This window comes from Augochlora pura, chromosome 9 (genome assembly GCF_028453695.1).
Source record: "Augochlora pura isolate Apur16 chromosome 9, APUR_v2.2.1, whole genome shotgun sequence".
NCBI classification, from domain to species: domain Eukaryota; kingdom Metazoa; phylum Arthropoda; class Insecta; order Hymenoptera; family Halictidae; genus Augochlora; species Augochlora pura.
Genome location: NC_135780.1, coordinates 11961245 through 11981143, shown reverse-complemented (window position 1 = coordinate 11981143; position 19899 = coordinate 11961245). Strand labels below are relative to the sequence as shown.

Sequence of the window (19899 nt, the reverse complement as noted above, 5' to 3'; positions counted from 1 at the left end):
TTAAAAATGTTTATCTTAGAGCGTTGAAAGTCCAAATGTGTATATTTTTAGCCTAATATTTTAAGTCTAAACACGCGCATTCTTTCGTAGACGAAAATATCTTAAAGATGCATATTTTTAAGCAAATGAAAATGCCAGTGCACACATTTTTGAAAAGTACAAACAGACTCCTCTGCACGGTAGGTTCTTACGCTGATGGGTTGGGAAGAAATGGCACCTATACCTACTCCGCGGAGACTTCTGTACATTTACTTAGTTACATTTACGTATAGTTGAGTTTATTACAAGTATTCTCTAGTATCGTTCATAATTTAATTACATTTTATTCGGTCAGTAGAAGGTAGACTGTTGTTTCGCTTTCCGTTGCAACGCGCTGCCGTTTAAAGCGAGGAGGCGGTGCCGTTGCTTGAGATTCCTCGCCCGAACGTGCTCGGAGGCGACTTCCTTTGTATAATTCCCGGGAAACCAGCCCTGTTCACCATCCATCAATTTCTCACCGTGGAACCAGCCATCCGGCATTTTTCTGAGCACGTTTATCACATCTCCTGCAAACACAGATCACCATCAGCTCGAGACCTTTCCTTGTTCCAACGTTCTGACTGCGTTCATCGAGGATATTCGATTTTCTATATCACCTGGATGCAACGACAGCTCGTCCGGTTGGTTCGACGAGTAGCTGTACAAGGCAACAACTTGGGGACAGTCCCAGACTTCGTACAGGGTCTCGCCAACCAGACCTGGCCTCGAGGGCGACACAGCCTCTAACCACCTTTGCCTCTCCGTGTCGCTCTCGCAGGTCATAATGTACTCGGCCTGGCGACCGGAATGGTTCTCCAAAAGAGTGAGCAGCATCGCGTTGCGTCCGGCGAACGGAGAGTCGTCCGGAGCTGACTCCAAGGCGATCAAGCTCCTTTTGCAGATGTCTATCACGGTGTACGTCTCCTCTTGAGTAGTAGGACTGAAGCGAAAATCGTTTAAAATGCCAGTTCAGACGAAAATAAACTAACATAGGGAGTGCAAAACCACGCACCTGGTTTTGTATTTTGCGACTAGAAGGTAATCAGTGAGCAACAGGAGGTAGACTGGCGTCTTGTTGAACCTCTTTCCGAATGTAAGCTTGTATTCAGAATCAGCCTTCGTCAACAACTGCACCACCGCGCCACTCTTCACCAGGTGTTTTCCTTTCAGGGGAATGGGTTTCACTTTTGCCGAGTACTCTAATCTCCTGCAAATTGGAAAATCTTTTACTATCCGTTTGCAAGAAGAGGGGTCTATGAACGTTACCTGGTCAAGTTCTCCATCTCCACCTCTTTCGCCGCGGCGCGTGCACCTTCGTTACACTCGGCGACGACGTAGCTCAGAGTCGACAGCACTGTCTCCCAGCGAGGCCTGTCGGAGTGCTCGATCGACAACTTCGAGAGAACAGCGTCTGTCAACAACGGAAGCCTGGACCAAGGTATCAGTTTGTTATAAATCAGTCAGACTACACCTCTGATCATATCATAAATTATCTGAAACTTCCGCTTCATCTCACCTAGTAATGCGTTGCATCGGTAGCATCAGAAAAGAATGCAGCGACAAACTGTGGCAAGCAGGACGAGCTTCTATCTGCGACACGGTTTCGAAGAATTTCTGACCTTTTCGTGTTCTGTAAAGTGATCCAACGTCAGACACTATTCATTCACGGATCTCACGTGTTTTTACCTCAATTGTTTCAAGGTGTTGTCGATGCTGACTTGGTTCGAGCAATAAGCCACGTATCTGTCTGAACACTTGTCGGCGTACTTGAGCAACACGTCCGGCAGCTCGTGCAACATCGGATCTTTCCTCCACACGGTCTCCAGCTCCGCCAGGAATTGCTCCGATGCCTGCAGCACGCCGGGAATACTGCCAAACAGCTTCTCCTTTTCGTCGGACGTCAGTGCGTCTTTGATTGAGGCTTCATTCATGAACTCGTTCTCTAGAACGCGAAGCGAGTTCAGGTACGAGGCTTCCGAGGTCAGAATCTCGAACTTTGCTTCCTGGATCTTCTTCTCCTCCGCGGTCAAGCGTTCTGAAAACAAGAAGGAACGGACTTAATTAATTAACAGATCGAACGCATCGGATTCTTCCGAAATAATTTAATTACTCACGTAGAAGATCGGTGCCGACAACCTGCGGGGTCTGATGCCACAATGTCCTGTGCCCCGGCTTAACTAGGTCCGTGGCTGACTGCGGGACCGGGCCTACGACCTGAAAACATTTTCTCTCTAACTTCCACGAAACTCTACGACGAAGAAAAATAGGTATTACCTCGTCATAGTAATCAGAGTTTGAATCAAACGCTGCTCTGGCAGCCGCGGCCGCGTAAAATTGATAGAGGGGTTCCTGGTCAGCAAGAATACTGTAGGGGTCTGCAACAGTAATCATAAATTTCGTACGAATCCCCATGTATTTTAAAAACAATCTATTCGCTATAGCAACTCACCCGACTGTGCGACGGTGTTACCATAGGCCGGCTCTTCTTGAGGAAACCGGTCCTCTCTAATCTCAGTCGTCGGGATAGTGTTGCCATTCGAGGTAGCACCGTTCAAATAGAACGTCGACATTCCCGCGACGTTTCTCTTGAAGTGCCTAGCTAGACCAAAATACCTCGCACCATCGAAAACAGATTGCTGATCGTTGCAGGACTCTCTACCTTCCTCGGCTGGACTCGGAGAGGTCACCGTAGATATATTCTCGTCCCCAGCCGAGGTTCTCCTCCGCATCCTTCCGAGACTTCCCTTGGTGATGCTCCAGGTCCTCCGGAGCATTTTGATCCTCCTGCCAAGGGTCTGCGTCAAGCTGGCTTCGCGAGGCGGTGGAGGATTAGGTCTGGTCGGCGGTCTCAGCACTTCCTCCGGGATCCTGAGGTCCACGCTCCTTTCCTGTGGTCTAGTCTCGACGGTTTCCGGTTCCTGTTCTGAGTCCGAGCTGAAGTCATCCGGCTGGAAGGAGCGGAGGCTCTCGTAGGTGCTATCATCGGATGCGTTTTCTGTAAAATCAGGATCAATCGATCGTAAATGAGAATTGGATGATTCGAGGGGGGGAAATGGAGAGGTAACGAACGAATCTCTGTTTTATTTAATAATATGGTACAAAGTATAAAGGCGTCGATTATTTCCATATGAGGGACCTTCGTAAACGTAGCAGGAGGCCTCCTGCGTGTCCTCATCCTCGTCCAGGTCGATCACCCGCATCTGGACGAGACCTTGGGTCCTTCCAGAAGCCGGCTGCGCCTGCGTCCGATCGTTGTTGGATCCTTCGCCGGTACATTCTTCGATTCTCGCGTTGCGACCAACGAGCAACACGGATCCGCCGCCGAGGCTCACGGACACTTGAAATGATCGTTCACGGTCAGAGCGCGTTACGAGACGAGAAGCGTGGGCGTCGCTCGACGAGCCGACGAAGGCTGAATCCGCAGAGGATTCGGAGGTGGGGCAGGAGCAAGACGAGCCAGAGGAGGACGAGGTGGAAGAGGAGACCAAAGCGGAGGAGGTGGCCCATGGCGGTCAGCGTCCAGCGAACGAAGAAAGCGAAATCGTCCCGTCCCGACTCGCGTTTCGCGTCGTTTCGGCTCTTGCCCGCGATTCGAGAAATCGCGTCGTCCGATTACGTCGACGTTTTCCCGCGATCGAGACGGAAAGTTGTTCGCGTTCCTCGCTCGTTCTGTCGGGGACAGGCTCGTGGAACGACGCGGCGAACGTGACGGCGACTGGTTTTCTCTCTGCTTACCTTGCGTATTCGGCCGTCGGAATGTTTTTGAGGTTTCTCTCATTTCCACGACATTTCGACTCGTCGCGAACGAGGCCTCGTACGCGCGAGTACTCGACGCGAACCGTTTCGGCGACGCGATCAAAGATTCGTGCACGGTAGAACGAGAGGAACCATGCGACACACTCCTGGCTCTCCCTTGTTTCTCTTTATCCCGATTACGGTCCGGTCCTCACGCACCTGGACGCACCCGGACGCTCGTACAACACGAGCAGCGGCTCGGCCGTGACTGACACACCGAGGGAGCGCAACACGCGCTTTCACCTCGACGCGAACTCTTCCAGTCCGGTTCCCGAGACGGTTCTCCGATCGTATATTTTTCAGCCTCAGCTCCGACGGTCAACCGCGAATCTGTTCACTCTCGAACAGCCCGGTCTCCGATTTGTCACGGAAAAATCTCTGGGCCAGCGTTCGTGCGCTATCCTTTCAACTCCGTGTAGAAAGAAACGTTCCGCGTCAGCTCGTTTTCGCAGACAATGATCTCCGACGCGACGCTCCTGTAGAGTGTCCAGCTTTTCGACGGATACACAAAGATCCCAGTCGATGTCCTTCGGTAGGGAAATCGCGGTAGAATATCAGCTGACCGTCTCGACAGCCTGTAAATTCCAGGAAGAGATCGCGCGCTCCTCGTTAAAGAGAAAAACACGGAGAGCGGGGCGGACACACTTTTACTCGGGACGCGACACGAGTACGCGATGCGAGTATGCGATGTCTATAGCAACGTATCGCTAAGACTGTTCCGCCGCGCCGATCTCGAAAAGAACAAAGCGCGCGTTTCTTTTTTCCCCGCGCGCCGTGACGCAGAAACGATCTCGCGAGAGTAGGCGCAAAGCGCAACCTTGACACTCGATCGGCTTTATTTGAACCGATCCGCCTACTTTGCTCGTTCAATGGCTCGCTCCGCGCTTCGAATCGTTACGAAACGATTTTAGACGGAACGTGGCGCTTAAAAAAAGAGAGAGCGACCGATTATCGCACCAGGTCCCGGAACTCTTTCGACTCCTTCGCTTTTCCAAAATCACAAGGTCCACCGTGCGCCTTCGGTTTCGTAAGCTTGCATCGCGTGGATATCGAAGCGATCGGTTCGGAGACGGTCGCACGTCATCGCTCGACCTCCTTACGATCCGCGAATTCTTAAAGGTAAACGGCATCCGCTGGAATTCCCCTGCGTCCAACCTTCTCCACCGGACTTTTCGGCTCGGATACCGAATCCATCCGCAGTCCGATTACAGGCTGCTCGGTCGGGAGCGCATTAGGAGATTGCCCAGATCAATGATTCGTAGACGGTACTCTCTTTGAAAGCGTCGAATCGACCGCAGCGAGACGGATTGTTCGACGGTGAGAAAACGTGGGCGCGATTTTATTCACGGATTCTCTCACGGCGGAAAAAGAATGGATCGCCGAGAGATGGAAATGTAAACTTCTTTCTCGAGGAAGAGCCGAGAAACTCGGCCGGCTGCCGAAGCCGGAAAGAAAACGGTTCGACCGGTGTTATTCGAGACCGTGGACCCATTCGCAGCGGATGCCGCGACGACGCGTTGTTTCTTCTTTAACCCTTTCAATGCTACGGGCGCGTACACGTTCGAAGACTGTACAGCAAGAAGTTAATCACTCCAGGGATACTGGCACATGCGTGTGCGTTTAGTTTTCTTAAATTTATGATCGTTCCAAGTGTAAAGAAAGTCAGAATTAATTGAGAAACTATTCTCTATAGTATTCGTCAACAATACCAAACAAATCTCATGCAATGAAATAAAATTAATAAGAAAGGAAAAAAGGAGAAATGAAACAGATTTCTTCCCACTGTGCTTTATCCTTGGAGAGGTTAAAGACCCATAGTTGCAGAGATGGATGATGACAGAAATTTTGTAAAACTTAACATCTCTGGAACGATGTGTTTTCACTTGCGTTCTTTAACTTTTTTAACCGAACCTATAACAAAACTTTATCGATTATATCTTTGCTACTGACCGTAGGTGATGGTGTCGTCGCCCGGTAACGACTTGTCGGTCTTCCTGAACACCTTGGATCGCCTGATCTTTCTCGACCACCTGTGCCCGCTCTTCTTCTTGTTGGAGAGAATCTGCACGGACTCGGAGCTTCTCCTAGGAAAGTCAAACACAGCTTAAATAGATGTGACATTCGATTGACGCAAGATCGGTGAAATGATCGCACCGAGATCGAGTCAGTACTCACAGCCGAGCATTGTTTCTAGCCGCGGCACGGAGAGGCGAGGTCGTCGGCTCTTCCAGGTCCTCCCACTCGGATTCCTTACCGAGGATCGAGCCTGTCGAGGAGCCAGCATACAAGCTGTTGACCTGCTCCTCCGTTGGCAGGCCGACGTCATCGTATACACCCTGCTCGCAATCGCACATCTCGTCCATGTCGGCCTCCACGCTGGAATACGCGTTCGCGATCGACAGGTAATAATCGTCGTCGTCGCGAGTCGAATCCTCGTTTTCGAATTTCTCCGAGACCTTCCAATCCGTCGACGACTTTGTCGGATAGACCACGTCGTCGTATATGTCTTCGTCGAGGTCCGCCGAGATCGGTCGGTCCTCGGTGTTCCTCAAAGGCGAAATCACGTCGTCGTAGTTCGCCTCTTCGTCGTTCCCCTGATCCATCGATCATGGACACAAAAAACGAGCAAGTTAGGAACGGGGTGTCGCGTACCGACGCCATTGCACGACTAAAATTATTCAAACATAGTAACTTCTTTAGAATCAGTTCAAATGATCCGAATCTTGTCGAGATGTTCGAAAAATCTTGCACACTCCGTTCGACGGTCAACAAAGTCAGCGCGCATTCCGCTGACGTATCTTACAATTAAAGCGCGTGTTAACGGGCTGCAGGGATAGAGTTTGGAATGATTCACTCGTCCCTCGATTTCCACACACAGCATTCGTATGCGGATCGCGTGGCCTAAATCGCGCGCGGGTCGAGTCCACTGGCACAATCGAGGGAAGTTTATCGAAAATATTTTGTGTTTCAGATCGGCACCGTAGAGAACGAAGTACAACAGGAAAAAGTTTGGTACTACGTCCGCAGGAAAAATCGATGGACGAAGTTCGACGATTCATAACATAGATCTGAAAACGGACGGAGAACGTGCGTCACCTGATCGATCGAGTCGAGCGGTCCCACATCGTCGTACGGCTGATCCTCGGCCTCGGCCTCGTCCTCGTGGCCGAGCTTCGACTCTTGGTCCCCCTTGTTCTTTAAAAGGCTCCAGAGAAAACTGTGGTTGACGCGTGCCGTTTCGTACGTTTTCCCTTCATGATGATTACCGCTGGTTTTCACCAGCTGGCCGCGCTCCAATATCTCCGCTGATCGTGTTCGCAACTCCAGCAAAAACTCGTGCCTCAAGTCCACGCCTTCGTCCGCGTCAGCACCTGCTGCTTCGTGTCAGAGAAAATCGTCAACCTGTTGCCTTGCAACAATATCAATCGGACGAGCGCTATTTCTATAGACTTTCGCGACGCGTCTAATGCTGCGGCTCGGACGCAGCGTAGCATCGGGGGGCTGAAGCATGCTACCGCGGCGTTCCTGATCTGGTAAAATCATACATCAATATAGATCAAATATGCTTATCTGAAATATAAAAATTAAATAAATAGCTATGGTGGTTGAGAGTAGATATTCGACCACAAAAAGTTAAATATTTATTTGCTCCGCAAACGGCCCAATGGTATGCTTCAGCCCTTATCGTTTTCACGCAGAACCGTTTAATGACGTGGAAGCCTCCCGCTAAGATATCGCGATCGAAGCGTAAATACTATGATATGCGAAATACCGATAACGTCGTATTCTGTGTGTTTACCTCGTTTAGCCGGGCAGGGAGTCGAATTCATCCTGTAGGTCCGATTTTCGCGGTGTTCCTCGGTCCTAAGTGGTCTCGGAGAGGGCACGAGCAGCGGCACCGTGGCACACTTTTCCTCGTGCGTGATCACTGTCACGAGATCGGAGCCGAACTCGTTCGCGGCGTTCGCGTTGCGGACCAGACTGGGACTGGTCGCCGAGGCCACATGAACAAAATTCGTCGGCGACGAGATCTTCAGGTACCTGAGCTCCACCCTGGATAGACTCTTGGATCTGAGCCTGGATTCGACGCCAACAGCGGTGCCCGTGCTCGGCTCCAGGCTGGTCTGCTTCAGCGAGCTCAGCGACGAGCTGAGGCTGGCGATCTTCTTCCTCTTGGCTCTCTTGGACCCCTTGGACGCCAAGTAATCCGGTACCAGGTGCAGCACATGTCTCGTGAACCGTTTCTTCTTCTTTTTCTCGCTGGCGCTTCGCTCCTCTTCGATTCTGCTCTTCAGCTCTCGTATGACGACGCTCGAGAAGACAGACTTTACGTCCACGCCACTGTCCAAGGCGATCTCGGGGTTCTCCTCGACCTTCTCCGAAACTTTGTCTTCCGTGTCCCGGGGCGTTTCCTCGACGCGAGATGGTAGCTCGATCTTCTCGTAGTCGCTCGAGCTCGATCTGCTTCTGCTCTCCTGCACCGAGGATTGCCCTGCGTGTTCGATTTCCGTTACATTTATCCCGTACTTATTATCATTGTTATCGTTATCTAGTCGTCGATTCCAAGTACTCTTCTGCTCGACGACTCGTCCGACGATAAAGTCCGAGCCTGTGTCGACCATACACGATTGCATTTCCGTCGATGTTTTCGGCTCCGTCGTCCTTGACCCTGGTCTCGAGGCAGCCGTCTCTTCCGCCTAAGGGAGGAATGTTGGCCGCAATTTAATGTTGCTGCCGACCGAGTGGGTCAGGTTCGAAACAGTTGAGCCGGTGAAATTTTCGGTCGATTTGCACGGAAATACCAGGGGATGCGTTCGAGTGACGTGCTTCGTAAACGAGCGTTAACGAGTAATAAATGGATTTACAAATTTTGTGGATGAGCGGACATTGTTGAAAGTTTACGAATGTCCTTAGGACGTTTTGAATGCTCGAAGGCAGACAGCTTCTTTGTATTATCGGAGCTCTCTATCCGTCGATTAACGTTATCGTTTGATACGCACACGGCGACGCACAATTTTAACCCTCGGTCGTACCATTTCCGACGTATTTATTACAACATTTGTAATTGCAATCATTTGCGATAAGAGCGAATTCCTTTTATTTATTAAAGTATCTATATTTAATCGAATGCTCAAATATTGACAACAAGGGAACAGAATAACCCTCTTGCACTTGAGTGGTGACTCTGAGTAAATATTAAAAATTCTAACATCGCGTAATGAAATAAATATTGCAGGTAAGAAAATCTACTTTTAATTTTGAGTTAAAGCGATTTCGAGTGTTAATAGAGGACATGTTTTGCTAGAGATCTCCGTCATGAGTCAGGCCCGTTAAAGTACGGCAAGGGATTAAGCAACAAGCGACGCTCTACACCGACTCTCGCTACCCAGAAGAAAACAATCTCGTAGAGATGCCATGGACCGAGCCTAGGCGAGCCACACGATCAATGATCGTCATTCCATCCGCCAAGCCATTCAGAGGTGACCATGCTGGAGAAAGAGACCACCATGCGGGCAGCGCTGCAGTTGGCACGCGAAGAGAAAGGAAACATGTTGACGTTCTTCGGCATTCCTGCCGTTTCGCAAATGTTCTGCTAACATTGAATTTTTAGAAAGCAAAACGTTGATCGTTCCTGCACTGTGTTTCAGCTTCAACGAGCTACCAGTTCCGAAAGATTCCTCGACAATATCAGGGCGTTGCATCTACGCGTGAACTACTTTCCCGACAAATCAAGCATCAAACTCTACAACGTTTTATCGTCGACGAGCTAACGGTATCGATTCGAAAGGATTCCCGCGGAAAGGACCTGGCACGTATCACGGACTATGAAGAGGATCTGAACTCGCGGCGACCTTCGGGAGAATTCGTATGCCGGTCACGCGCGGCGCGAAACTGTTCTCCAAGAGAATCGTGCGGTCGTCGGGGATGCGAAAAAGGAGTTTTACAAACCTCGCGATCCAAGTTTTCGGACGACGTTTCTCCGATAACATCTAGGTTGGTTGCGTCATTCTGATCATCAGCGGCGATCGGCAGCAACTGCAAGGGCAGTCTGGCTCTCTTCAGAGCCAAACTGTCAAGAGTCGCGTAGACCGCCCTCTCCGACGGCGAGAAGGACTTCCGGTCGCCATGCAGGAAGCTCCTGTTCGCTGTTGGCAGCAGACTCATCCTCGCTCGTTGATACTGTTACCTCGATCAAAATCTCTCGGCGGGATAGTCGCAGAAGCCGATCATTGTCATGGTATCGGGGTCTCCGCGCGGGACCGGGGTTTCCACGGTGAACCATAAAGCTTAGCGCATCGTCGGCCGATTTCCCTCGGCACCGCTCGGCTCTGCCAACAAAAAAGGAATTCGAACCGTATACGGAGAACGGAATTCCGACGAAACAGCGATAACGCAAACGTGCTCCGTTATCGGTGCACCGCCGTGCACGCGCTAGTCGCCAGTCGCGTTAGTTTCGGACACGCGTCTATTTGTTTTCGCGGCGCGATAATTGCGCACCGTTTTGACGCATCGCATCGGCAATAATTGCTGGTACAGCGACAGTTTCTTTAATCCTTTTTGTGGCGACTACGCGGTTCGCTTTAGCGATTCCTCGAAGCGTACATAGTGCGTTCAGAAAGTCCCCGAGACATGCGTTATCTATCGAACCGTTGTCAATCGCTCGAGAATTGTTTGACAGCGCTGTGTACGATGATGAATTGCTACGGCTCGAACGATGATTTTCGAAGTTCACTCACTTTGTCGAGGATCGGGCACGATGTTCGTCGAACGACTTTTCTGCCAAGGGAAAACGTGCAACCGCGAAAGGCTTCGACCGCGATAAGAGACACGTATGATGCTATTCTTTAATTTTACTCGAGAACTTGCAACTATTTCCGTCGCGTCAGCGGAACACTCGGAAAAGACGATATCGCACCTATTGGTCAGCAGAATTCCTGAATCGATTCTCGATCGTCCCACGTTGCTGCGATGCTTGTCGAGCACGCGACGTCCTCCGCCCGCGAGTTGTGAAAGCGGACGATCCGTACCCCGTCCAGCCGAATTACAGCAACAAGGTCCGTTGTTCTACCGGGAGCAACGTAACGCGTGCCCCGTGATTACGAAATATTTATGTTTCCTGTCGCGAAGTTTTCTTCCTTGTATTCCTTTGCTCGGACCCGTCCTTGGCAAAATTTCCGCGATCTTCCGCAAGGATCGACCGAACGTCACTGCACTGCGTTGCACTAGACACCACTGTTATCACGATCGTCGCACGTTTATTATACACGCGTTCGTTGTTATTATACTGCCGCAAGATCGGTGGAGGATCGACGATCGGCGATCAGCGATCGAGTGACAAATCGCTCGCGCTCGCTGGATTTTTCGAGCGGCTCTGCTCCCGCGGTTCGCGATCGGCCTTCTTCGCCGGTTCTCGCCGCTTCTCGTCGCCGAGAGGCCGGAGACCACTCTTCTGTTCCTCGAATCGCACGCCCTTCCTTTCTTTTCGTTCTCTCTCCCTCTCTCTCTCTCTCTCTCTCTCTTCGTCTTTTTTCTTTTTCGTCTTCTTCTTTTCTTCGCGGTCTCTCGCGCGGCCGCTTTCCAACCGCTCCGGAAAAACCGGGCGGACTCCACACGCTCGCGAATCGCGATTCGCAATCCGCGTTAGTCGCGCGCGACGCGTCCACGAGCTTCGGATCCCTCGACCACGCGATTCCGCATTCTTCCGTGGATTTCACCTGGCCGGGCTTTCTCGGCCGCTGCCCTTGTCGACGTAACAGCTCGTCGGAAGGCGTTACAGCTCATCACAATGTGGCAAGAACCATCGAAACCGAAACAGCCTTAGGCCGAAAGTCGGAAACGATGGATATTCGATTGACGTAATCCTGCCATCTACGATGACTATTTTCTGATTGGAGATATCTGCTGTATCTCGCTTAGAAGTACAATAACAAGTACTTCACCGAATTGTAACATCGTTGATCAGGGATACGCGGCTAACGTAGAACATATTAATATTTAACGAAAAGCAGTAGTACACGTTTACCTAAGAGACCTCTGTAATGATATTAGTTAACGATAAGATTTCTCCGCGTCGCATTATAATCGTTATAATCAAAATTCCACGCTAGGAATTCGATTGTTTAGCAGAAACACGAAGCACGATAACTCGACAACGGAAATATCGTTCTCAATCTCGGTACGCGCCACTGTGCGTCGATCAGACCAATTTCGCCACGCGACTGATCAGCGAAATCGCGGTCGATTCCTTCGCTTGCTTATCTTGCGAACCGTCACCGATCCACCGTGACGTTGCATCATCGCCAGCATTTCAACGAGTTTAATTACCGGTCGTTTACTCTATCGGGCTGCATCCAAATCACCGAAACGTGTTCCACCGTAGCGTTTGTCAATCAGCGATAATGTCCACCCGGCGTCTGCACTTTCGTCATCGAAATTCCAAGCCGAGCATTTATACGCTCGTTATCTCCGTGCATAGTTGATTGCGTCGGCGAACGTGCGCGCGTTTTTCAAAGCGCCGCTCCAACCGGTCGAAAATGAACGAATCGAGCCCCTCGAGCTGGGAAAAACCTGACAGGATGGACGGTCGAGAATCGTAGAAAATTGTCTAGACTCTCGCGGATACTGTGTCGTGGTCGTGGACCTGGTTCGAGATGTCCTATGAGTCAGAAACGAGTCAGCCCTCCCCCCTTCGCTTCTCGTCGAAAGCCAAAAAGACCCGTACGAGGCGAGAGAGCGACGCATCGCTGGAACACGATGACCGGGGACCGGAGTAATTATCCGATGCTGACGAGCCGACGGGAAAACGAAAGCCGTCGCAGTTGAAACGGTACGGTCGGTGCCGCGAGCTGGCGCGAGTTTTCGCCTGAAACCGGCAGCCCCGCCGAGAGAATGCCGGGAATCATCGTTGTAGCAGGCGAGCAGGCGAGCGATGACGATGTCGATGATGTGGCAGGAGGCGCGATGGCCTCCTTTCCTTTTCATCGTTTCCCCAGTCCTTCGCCGATTGCGCCGAGCCTGTGGCGAAGTTACCCTAACATCCGGCGAAAATATCCGAATACTCTGATTCCCCGAATCTAATCGGTGCGATCTGTTCGCGAGTAATCCGCGCATTGGTTCCACCTAATTCGGACGAATTCAAACTGCGGCTCTTCCTCAAATATACCGATTGGTATCCGACAAAGTGCAAAGTACGATAGAGTTCTATAGATATAAATATCGGAACATGCACGTATTACAAGCGTTACGCGAAATTATGCGGACAACTTAGGTATCGCGAACGTGGACACACATGTAAATTCGACCGGATTGTTTTTGTTTGTTTGTAAACTTACAATAAGTGGGGATAATTGCCGAGTTAGCGTGAAGCGCGATTCTACTGTATGTCGCACGCAGTGGAAACCACCTAGCAAATACTCTCGAAAAACTTCGTACTCCCGGCAATGTCACAAGTTCTCGTCGGCATCGAAAAAACTCGATTAAATCATTCCCGGTGGTGAAGAAGTAGCGCGACCGATGACTTGAACGTTGATCGTAGCGAATAAATTTTAAAGCGTGCGTATCTCGTTTGGTTTTTGTAGCAGATAAGATTATATGTTGATTGTAGATTCAGTCGGCCGTGGAAGTGGGGACGAAACCGGAAGGGATATATTTAATCGATGCATAGGTGGATTCGCTGGACAGTGGTCATTAAGCACACGTAACAAGCAACTTCGCGGCAGAATGTCTCTCGATCAGGTAACTGTGATATTTTCTCGCTATTCTTTTGCTTATTCACCAACTAGTTTTTACCTGGAAATGGGACGGGATCTATCGCTAAATGCGGGAAAAAATTGCGCTGTGACTGCTGTGCACTTATCTCCTCACCGCACGCATTTTCTTGCATTTCATTCGGTCGTTGACCACTTTGAATCACGATTTTTCATGTAATTGCGACCGCATGCGAAATAACTGACACTGAATGTATTACATATATTTATTGTATAATGATACGGTGAACGCGTGAGCACCGTTTAAAGTCCACGTTATCTGACATTGTCGCAGAGATTATAGAGTATCGCGCGGTCTGATAGGTGCGTAGATCGCATCCCAGGAAGGTCGATAGAAAAATATAGGCCACCCGGCAAATCTCACTGACAGTGCGAAATTAAAAAATACGGTAGAAAACATTGTAAACAGAAAAAAAACGTGTGAAATGTGTAGTAAGTTTTTCCGTACGGTCACTGCCAAAGACATTTTGGGTCTAAGGTCCGTGGTTCGGACAAGGTCCGTTACTTCATATTCAATCTTGATTGTTTTATTAATTGTCGCAGAAATTCCAAGAAGCGTGCGCTAGCGTAAAAGATCTTAGCAAGCGACCCACGGATAACGAACTGTTGGAACTCTATGCTCTCTTTAAGCAGGCAACGGATGGCGACGTTAACACCAGTGAGTATTCATCTATTTCCACGATTCTCGATATTTTTGCGATTCTCATCTCGCTGCTTATTTTATTTTATTAATTTTTATTAGTTTTTATTAATTTGTTCTCAATGAAATTTCAGCCAGGCCCGGGATGTTGGACTTGAAGGGAAAAGCGAAATGGGATACGTGGAAGGCAAAACAGGGTATGTCTAAGGACAGCGCGAAAGAAGCGTACATCAAAATGGCTGAGACAATCGTGAAGAACTATAAATAATAAGTTGATGCTGCTAATTTACAATTTGCTCTAAGTTCACTTTTTGTTTGTACCAATTGAAATATCGAAATAAAAACACATTGATTATTCGTTATGTTATTTTCTTACCTCCTTTACCTCCTTTATCATATCCAAACAAGGAATAAATCAAGGAATCGAAATAATTTAAAAAAGAACTTTTGAATATTCAAGTACCCGCTGTACTGCGTCTGCTAGTCGATCGTCCCCTCTATATAACTCGTATTTAGCGGTGTCGGTAAGGCAGGTTGTTCGACGCGAAACCGCGTACAGTCACTAGTCTGTTACATGTCTCGTTTATGGCGATGGCCACTCCTAAACACTTGGCGGCGTCTCGCGTGTGCGTGTCAAAACATTGACAAAAAATGAACGCGAAAGCTGTTCCGTTGTTGTTGATTTGGGGGTGCATCGCGTATGGTCAATATTTAGACGAAGATTACAACCAAGGTACGTGACAGTTCGGTGTTAAATTAGTCGTCGATTTCAACAGGGTGTTTATGAAACGGTTGCCAAACAGCTGTGTTACCGACCGCTTCTGATTTCAATGTCAATGTTACGTTTCGTTTCCTAACCTAGAAGCTGAACGCGGGCTGATCAAAAGGCTCGGCCGGCTATACAATCGTCCGGGAAGTTTAAACTCGGGGTCGGACAATGTCGGATCGTTATTGCGGCACGCATTTCGCGATGACAGAGAGAACCGGCGGAATGCGAACGAGGAAATCTGGACTGGTCGGTGGATGCCCGACAGGCCGGGTGAACCTGCTGCACCTCCGAAAGTCTTCCCGAAATCCCAGCAGTCGTCGCTTGGCCTTCAATCTGTTCACGGAGTGCAAATGGGTCAGAAGACGCCAGATTGCGATGACGCCAAGGTATGTCGCAATCAAGGAGTCCTCGTCTTTCCTCTATTCAAAAAGCATTTCCTTTTCATTAGACAAACTTGACCGTCGACTGGAACGGTTCGCCAGGCGATTACACATGCTACCAGCCAAAACTGATACCAAACAAGGATATATATCCTGTGGAATACTGTGAGCCCATTCCTAAAAATTACGTGGTAAGCATTCGTTCTTCTAATCGTCATTGCCTTGTGATTTATATTTTACTTCTTGTTTCCAGGCCCTGCACAAGTGTATGCAGGAGACGATAGAATACGACGATAATATTCCGTTGTAGTAAGTACTCAGAACAGCTAGTTTCATTACAGGAGAAACTACCTATTTCCTTTTTCTAACACCGTTTCTAATACGGTTTTAATACGCTTCCTTCAGTGGACCACACAGACCTCTTTGGCCCATCTACGGGGAGTACAATTTCTTGCCGAAGCAAAGATGGCTGCATAGTTTGGAGGTATGCATTTACGTCGCTTACTCTTTTATCTGTGACCGCATCTAACAGAGCTTCCGTTTAATCCATTCTGACCGCAGCACGGCGCAATTGTTGTACTCTACCATCCTTGCGCCAATCCGATGGAGGTGAAGCGTCTGAAGGGGTTGGTGACCGGGTGTCTGCGACGTCACGTGATTACCCCTTACAACATGCTACCCATAGATCGGGTGAGTTAGAACCCCCTTGCAGTATGTTACCTAGCGAGCGCGCAAGTATGAAATCTGCGCCTATGCTATTACCGACGTTAGCTACGACCAGATCACTGAATTTCTGTCTCATCGATTTTTCAGCCGTTAGCCGTGGCCGCCTGGGGATGCAGATTGACCATGTCATACACGAGTCCTGAAGCGGTAATTAATTTCATCCGGAAATACGCACTCAAAGGTCCGGAAAACATACCAAGAGATGGAGACTTCGATGAAGGACTCATCCAAAGGGCCGAAAACGTGTCTGATTTCCTAGACTCAAACTTATGCCCTAGCGATACCATTGCTTAAGTCCGATACTCCTTTGCGTCTCCAGTTATTTATTTATTCGTTTACTGATGCGTCCGTTTCCTGGAAGGCTGTTGTTATCCGCACAAACATAGAATAATGACCGACCGGACACGTTCTGCACTGATAATTAAGAGCTCTACCTCCGTACGTTCCGTATACTCTCTTTCTCTTTGTATCGTTTGCACACGGTTTTCTCGAGAAAAATAAAGAAAGTACGAAAAAGTTACGGTGTTTCTTTTTCTCGTTTCATTCAACCTACGGGGGTCACTGAACGATTGGCGAAAAGGAGACGAATGAATGGGAACCGCTGGCTTTTTACTCCCATTACATATTCTCGTATATTGTTCCTTTGTCGAGAGAAGATCGTTAAATACATTGAACATCGTGTCGGTTTTTCTTTAAATTCTCTTTGCGGACTTCTTTGTCATCTACAGACAAGTATTAAGTAACTTTATTGTAGTGCTGGCTAATATCAGTTATTACTGCGGATACTTCGACGATATATAAAATTAGGGTAAGACGATTAACGCTACCATGTTTTATTAATGTAAAATAGTCTACTTGTCTACTCGATGGTAAGTCGTTAACGTAAAAGAATATATATATGTATATATGTTATATATATTATATATATATATATAATTGTACAGTAAACGCTTGCTTGGCTTCCTCTTCTCTTGCGATGGATTGACGAATCGAATATTGATCGAACCGACCAGGGTGCGCCGGAAACGGACCCAACTCTGTTCATCAAGAGATCGCGCTTTTCTTTTGAATTTTCTGGACACCTGTTCGTCGATATTTCGTGACCCGATTACGATCTCGATCCCGATCGCGACCCCGCTCGACCCGATCCCCATCGATTTCCTACGTTTCCCGACCTTTCCTCTCTTTTCCCTCGTCTCTTTCATCGCCGGCCTTCTCCGTCGAGCCAAATTTAGCAAAATGTTTCCTCGCCGACAACCTAATCGCAGCGTGTATCGCGACCCATACTCACGGAGAAACGAATTGTGCATGGTTCGACGACGACGAGACGCGTCCGACCGTTCGTCGTCTTTTTCTTCTTCCTCCTCTTCGTATGCATCCACTACCTGTTCGTTCCTTCGTCCTCACTTCTTCTTGCGCTATCATTCCTGTTCTGCTCTCGTTTTCAAAGGAAATCGAAACTGCCATGTTGGATCTCTTAAGATTATTGCCAGCTTTGTACACGGTATCGATAATAAGAATGATCACGGCGATGGCGATGGTTACTAATTTGTAAGTAGAAGTAAATTTATGTGTCGTAACAAAGACAAGAATGAAACAGCCGATCTATCATCGTCTTGTTTCTTACGAGAGGGAGGGAGGGAGAGAGAGAGAGAGAGAGTGAAAGAGATTAAGGAAGAGAAAGAGAGACAGACAGAGAAAAAGAACCATGTGTGTGTGTTTGTGTATGAGTGTGAAAATATCCGAGGGCCACGCGACGATCATTACCGACACAACGGATGAGGAGAACCGATAAATCATTTCGAAACGATTTGTAGCTTTCGTGATCTCTATCGATATCGGTGGACTCTTCTGCTTTCTTCTGCGTTTTCTCTCGGGTTCACTTCCTCCCTCTCAGGCACTCGGAACAAATGCACTCGATTGCACATGCACCCGCAAACACACACGCAAGCAACGCTCTCTTACTCGCATCGGCTAATACTTTAATTCCTTACCGGTATACTTCTTCCTTCCTGTTTCGTACGCCTCCTCGCCATTTTCCTCCGCGTTTCGTTCGCTCGCTCTTTCTTCCCCTTTCTCTCCCACTCTTTCATTCCCCTAGTGTTTGTTTCGTTCGATAAACGGTAATTTTATTAGTTAATCTCACTTTGTCGACCATCTCCTTAAACGTTACGATTTTTTTAACACTGATTCCATTCGATCGCTCTTTATTTTTGTTCGTTTGTTTTCTTTTGTCTCAAAACATTCGCAAACTTACGATTTACGGTTTGAAAGTGGAATTGACACTCATAAGGTTATTTAAATAGTCTCTCGAAGTAATAATTGCACCGATGCGACACGACCAGTATAGTCTACGCTCTCGACGGTTTGTCGCGATCAAGATTTCTAAAGCGTTCCCTCTGCTCCGTCGCGGTTTTCCTCCCCCGGACAAACCCTCCCTTCACTGCCCTCTTTGTTCGATCCTCTCGATCCCGATATTGTCGTGCCCTCGTTCTATCCGTCGCCGATCGTTCGTTCGGCTCGGTTGTTTCGCGGCTCCCTTGCGCGAATCCTGTTTCCAATTGTGATCTCCATCTCTCACCCTCTCCCGCTCTTTCTCTTATTCAACGTTCCCAATAACCAAAGGCCATTTCTTAGAACATCTCACGGTCCCCGTGAACCGTGCCTCCCCGATTCCCGAGCCGATAAATTCGAATCTACTGTGCGTCGCCTAGCGAAGAACGCGAGAACGGACAGAACGAGAGATAGCTAGAGGGGTGAGAGAAAGAGAGACAGAAAGAGAGAGAGAGAAAAAGACACGGAGGAGATAAAACAAGTAAGTTCGTTCGTTAGGCCAAACCGAGTGCCGCGTACGGTTGTCGTTCGACAACCCCGGCAGAAACGTTCGATGATGATTAAGCGCGCGGTTCGATTTCTTCAATTCCTATCGCGAAGATTCGCCAAGGGATCGAAGGTCAATCGATCGATCGGTGATACACAGGAATGGAACGATCAGCTCGGAGGTTACACGGTGGGTACCGAACGCGTCGAGAGATTTCCAAGAGTGTGGTTCCGCTGCCGAGTGCTACAACGATTAAATACTGGAATCGGCTGGCGTGATACAAGATGGCGATTAGGGGGAGCTATCGAATCTCTCGCGAACAGAGAACAGCAGAGACAGACAGAGAAATGCATAAAGAGAGAGAGAGAGAGAGAGAAAGAATTTCTTCGATCGTTCGTTAGAGTAAGATCGATGGAAAGAAAAAGAGAGAAATCTCTCGATCGCGATCAGCGGAATAACGAGAGGTTCGAACGCGAACGGGAGCGTCGATTTCGTCGACGGAACACTGAACACGATACACGCGCGTTGCTCGATCGTTCCCGATCACGGAGTCGGATCTTGTCGTGATCGAGCGGACGCGCAGTTGCTTACCGACGATCTCTTCGGCTCGTCGCAGAGGGATTACACGTAAACGTTCATCGTTATTCGTTAACGAATGATCAAGTAAATAGATCGTGGCAACGTAACTATCTATAAACTAACAATTATTATGCCTCTGTACAATGCAAAGTGATTCTTTAAGTATCGGTAGTTTTATCGTTTATCATTAGTATCGTCCTCTTCGTCTTCGTGATCGTCATCGTTAAACGCGTCGTACTTTCCTTCCGCTTGTTTCATATCATATTTCTTCGTCTCTATTCATGATTCGTTACGATATAATAATCGTTTTATAATAGTCGTCGGCGGCACGCGGCATCGCGTCGCTCGGTTTATCGCCATTTTCCTTTTTCTGTTTTCTGTTATTTTTTGTTCTCTGTTACTTT

The 19899-nt window shown here is 48.6% G+C and overlaps 3 protein-coding genes across 7 annotated transcripts; 2 read left to right on the top strand and 1 right to left on the bottom strand.

The window, feature by feature from the left end:
* Positions 1-48: 48 nt before the first annotated feature.
* Positions 49-13252, bottom strand: Exn (Ephexin). Of its 4 annotated transcripts, none has more exons than XM_078190302.1 (15): positions 13146-13252; positions 9763-10142; positions 7613-8510; positions 6910-7190; positions 5989-6407; positions 5764-5897; positions 2468-3013; positions 2293-2393; positions 2133-2232; positions 1705-2053; positions 1535-1648; positions 1285-1446; positions 1031-1225; positions 636-958; positions 49-545 (listed from the first exon to the last, which is right to left on the bottom strand). In XM_078190302.1, exons 2-15 carry the CDS (start codon positions 9976-9978, stop codon positions 331-333), a joined length of 4053 nt encoding a protein of 1350 aa, XP_078046428.1. In that variant the 5' UTR covers positions 9979-10142; positions 13146-13252; the 3' UTR covers positions 49-330. The 4 variants fall into 4 exon arrangements, with proteins under 4 accessions (XP_078046428.1, XP_078046427.1, XP_078046430.1 ...); XM_078190301.1 differs by lacking the exon at positions 13146-13252 and adding an exon at positions 10730-12739; XM_078190304.1 differs by lacking the exon at positions 13146-13252 and adding an exon at positions 10730-12739 and having other exon boundaries at positions 6910-7184.
* LOC144474912 (acyl-CoA-binding protein-like) lies at positions 12831-14577 on the top strand. 2 transcript variants are annotated; one of them, XM_078190306.1, is made up of 4 exons: positions 12831-13001; positions 13418-13548; positions 14124-14238; positions 14355-14577. In XM_078190306.1, exons 2-4 carry the CDS (start codon positions 13534-13536, stop codon positions 14486-14488), a joined length of 264 nt encoding a protein of 87 aa, XP_078046432.1. In that variant the 5' UTR covers positions 12831-13001; positions 13418-13533; the 3' UTR covers positions 14489-14577. The 2 variants fall into 2 exon arrangements, with proteins under 2 accessions (XP_078046432.1, XP_078046431.1); XM_078190305.1 differs by lacking the exon at positions 12831-13001 and having other exon boundaries at positions 13266-13548.
* Positions 14578-14812: 235 nt separating this feature from the next.
* On the top strand, positions 14813-16611 carry LOC144474736 (uncharacterized). The gene is made up of 7 exons (XM_078189934.1): positions 14813-14953; positions 15083-15375; positions 15438-15560; positions 15623-15678; positions 15775-15853; positions 15931-16059; positions 16183-16611. Exons 1-7 carry the CDS (start codon positions 14872-14874, stop codon positions 16387-16389), a joined length of 969 nt encoding a protein of 322 aa, XP_078046060.1. The 5' UTR covers positions 14813-14871; the 3' UTR covers positions 16390-16611.
* Positions 16612-19899: the final 3288 nt, after the last annotated feature.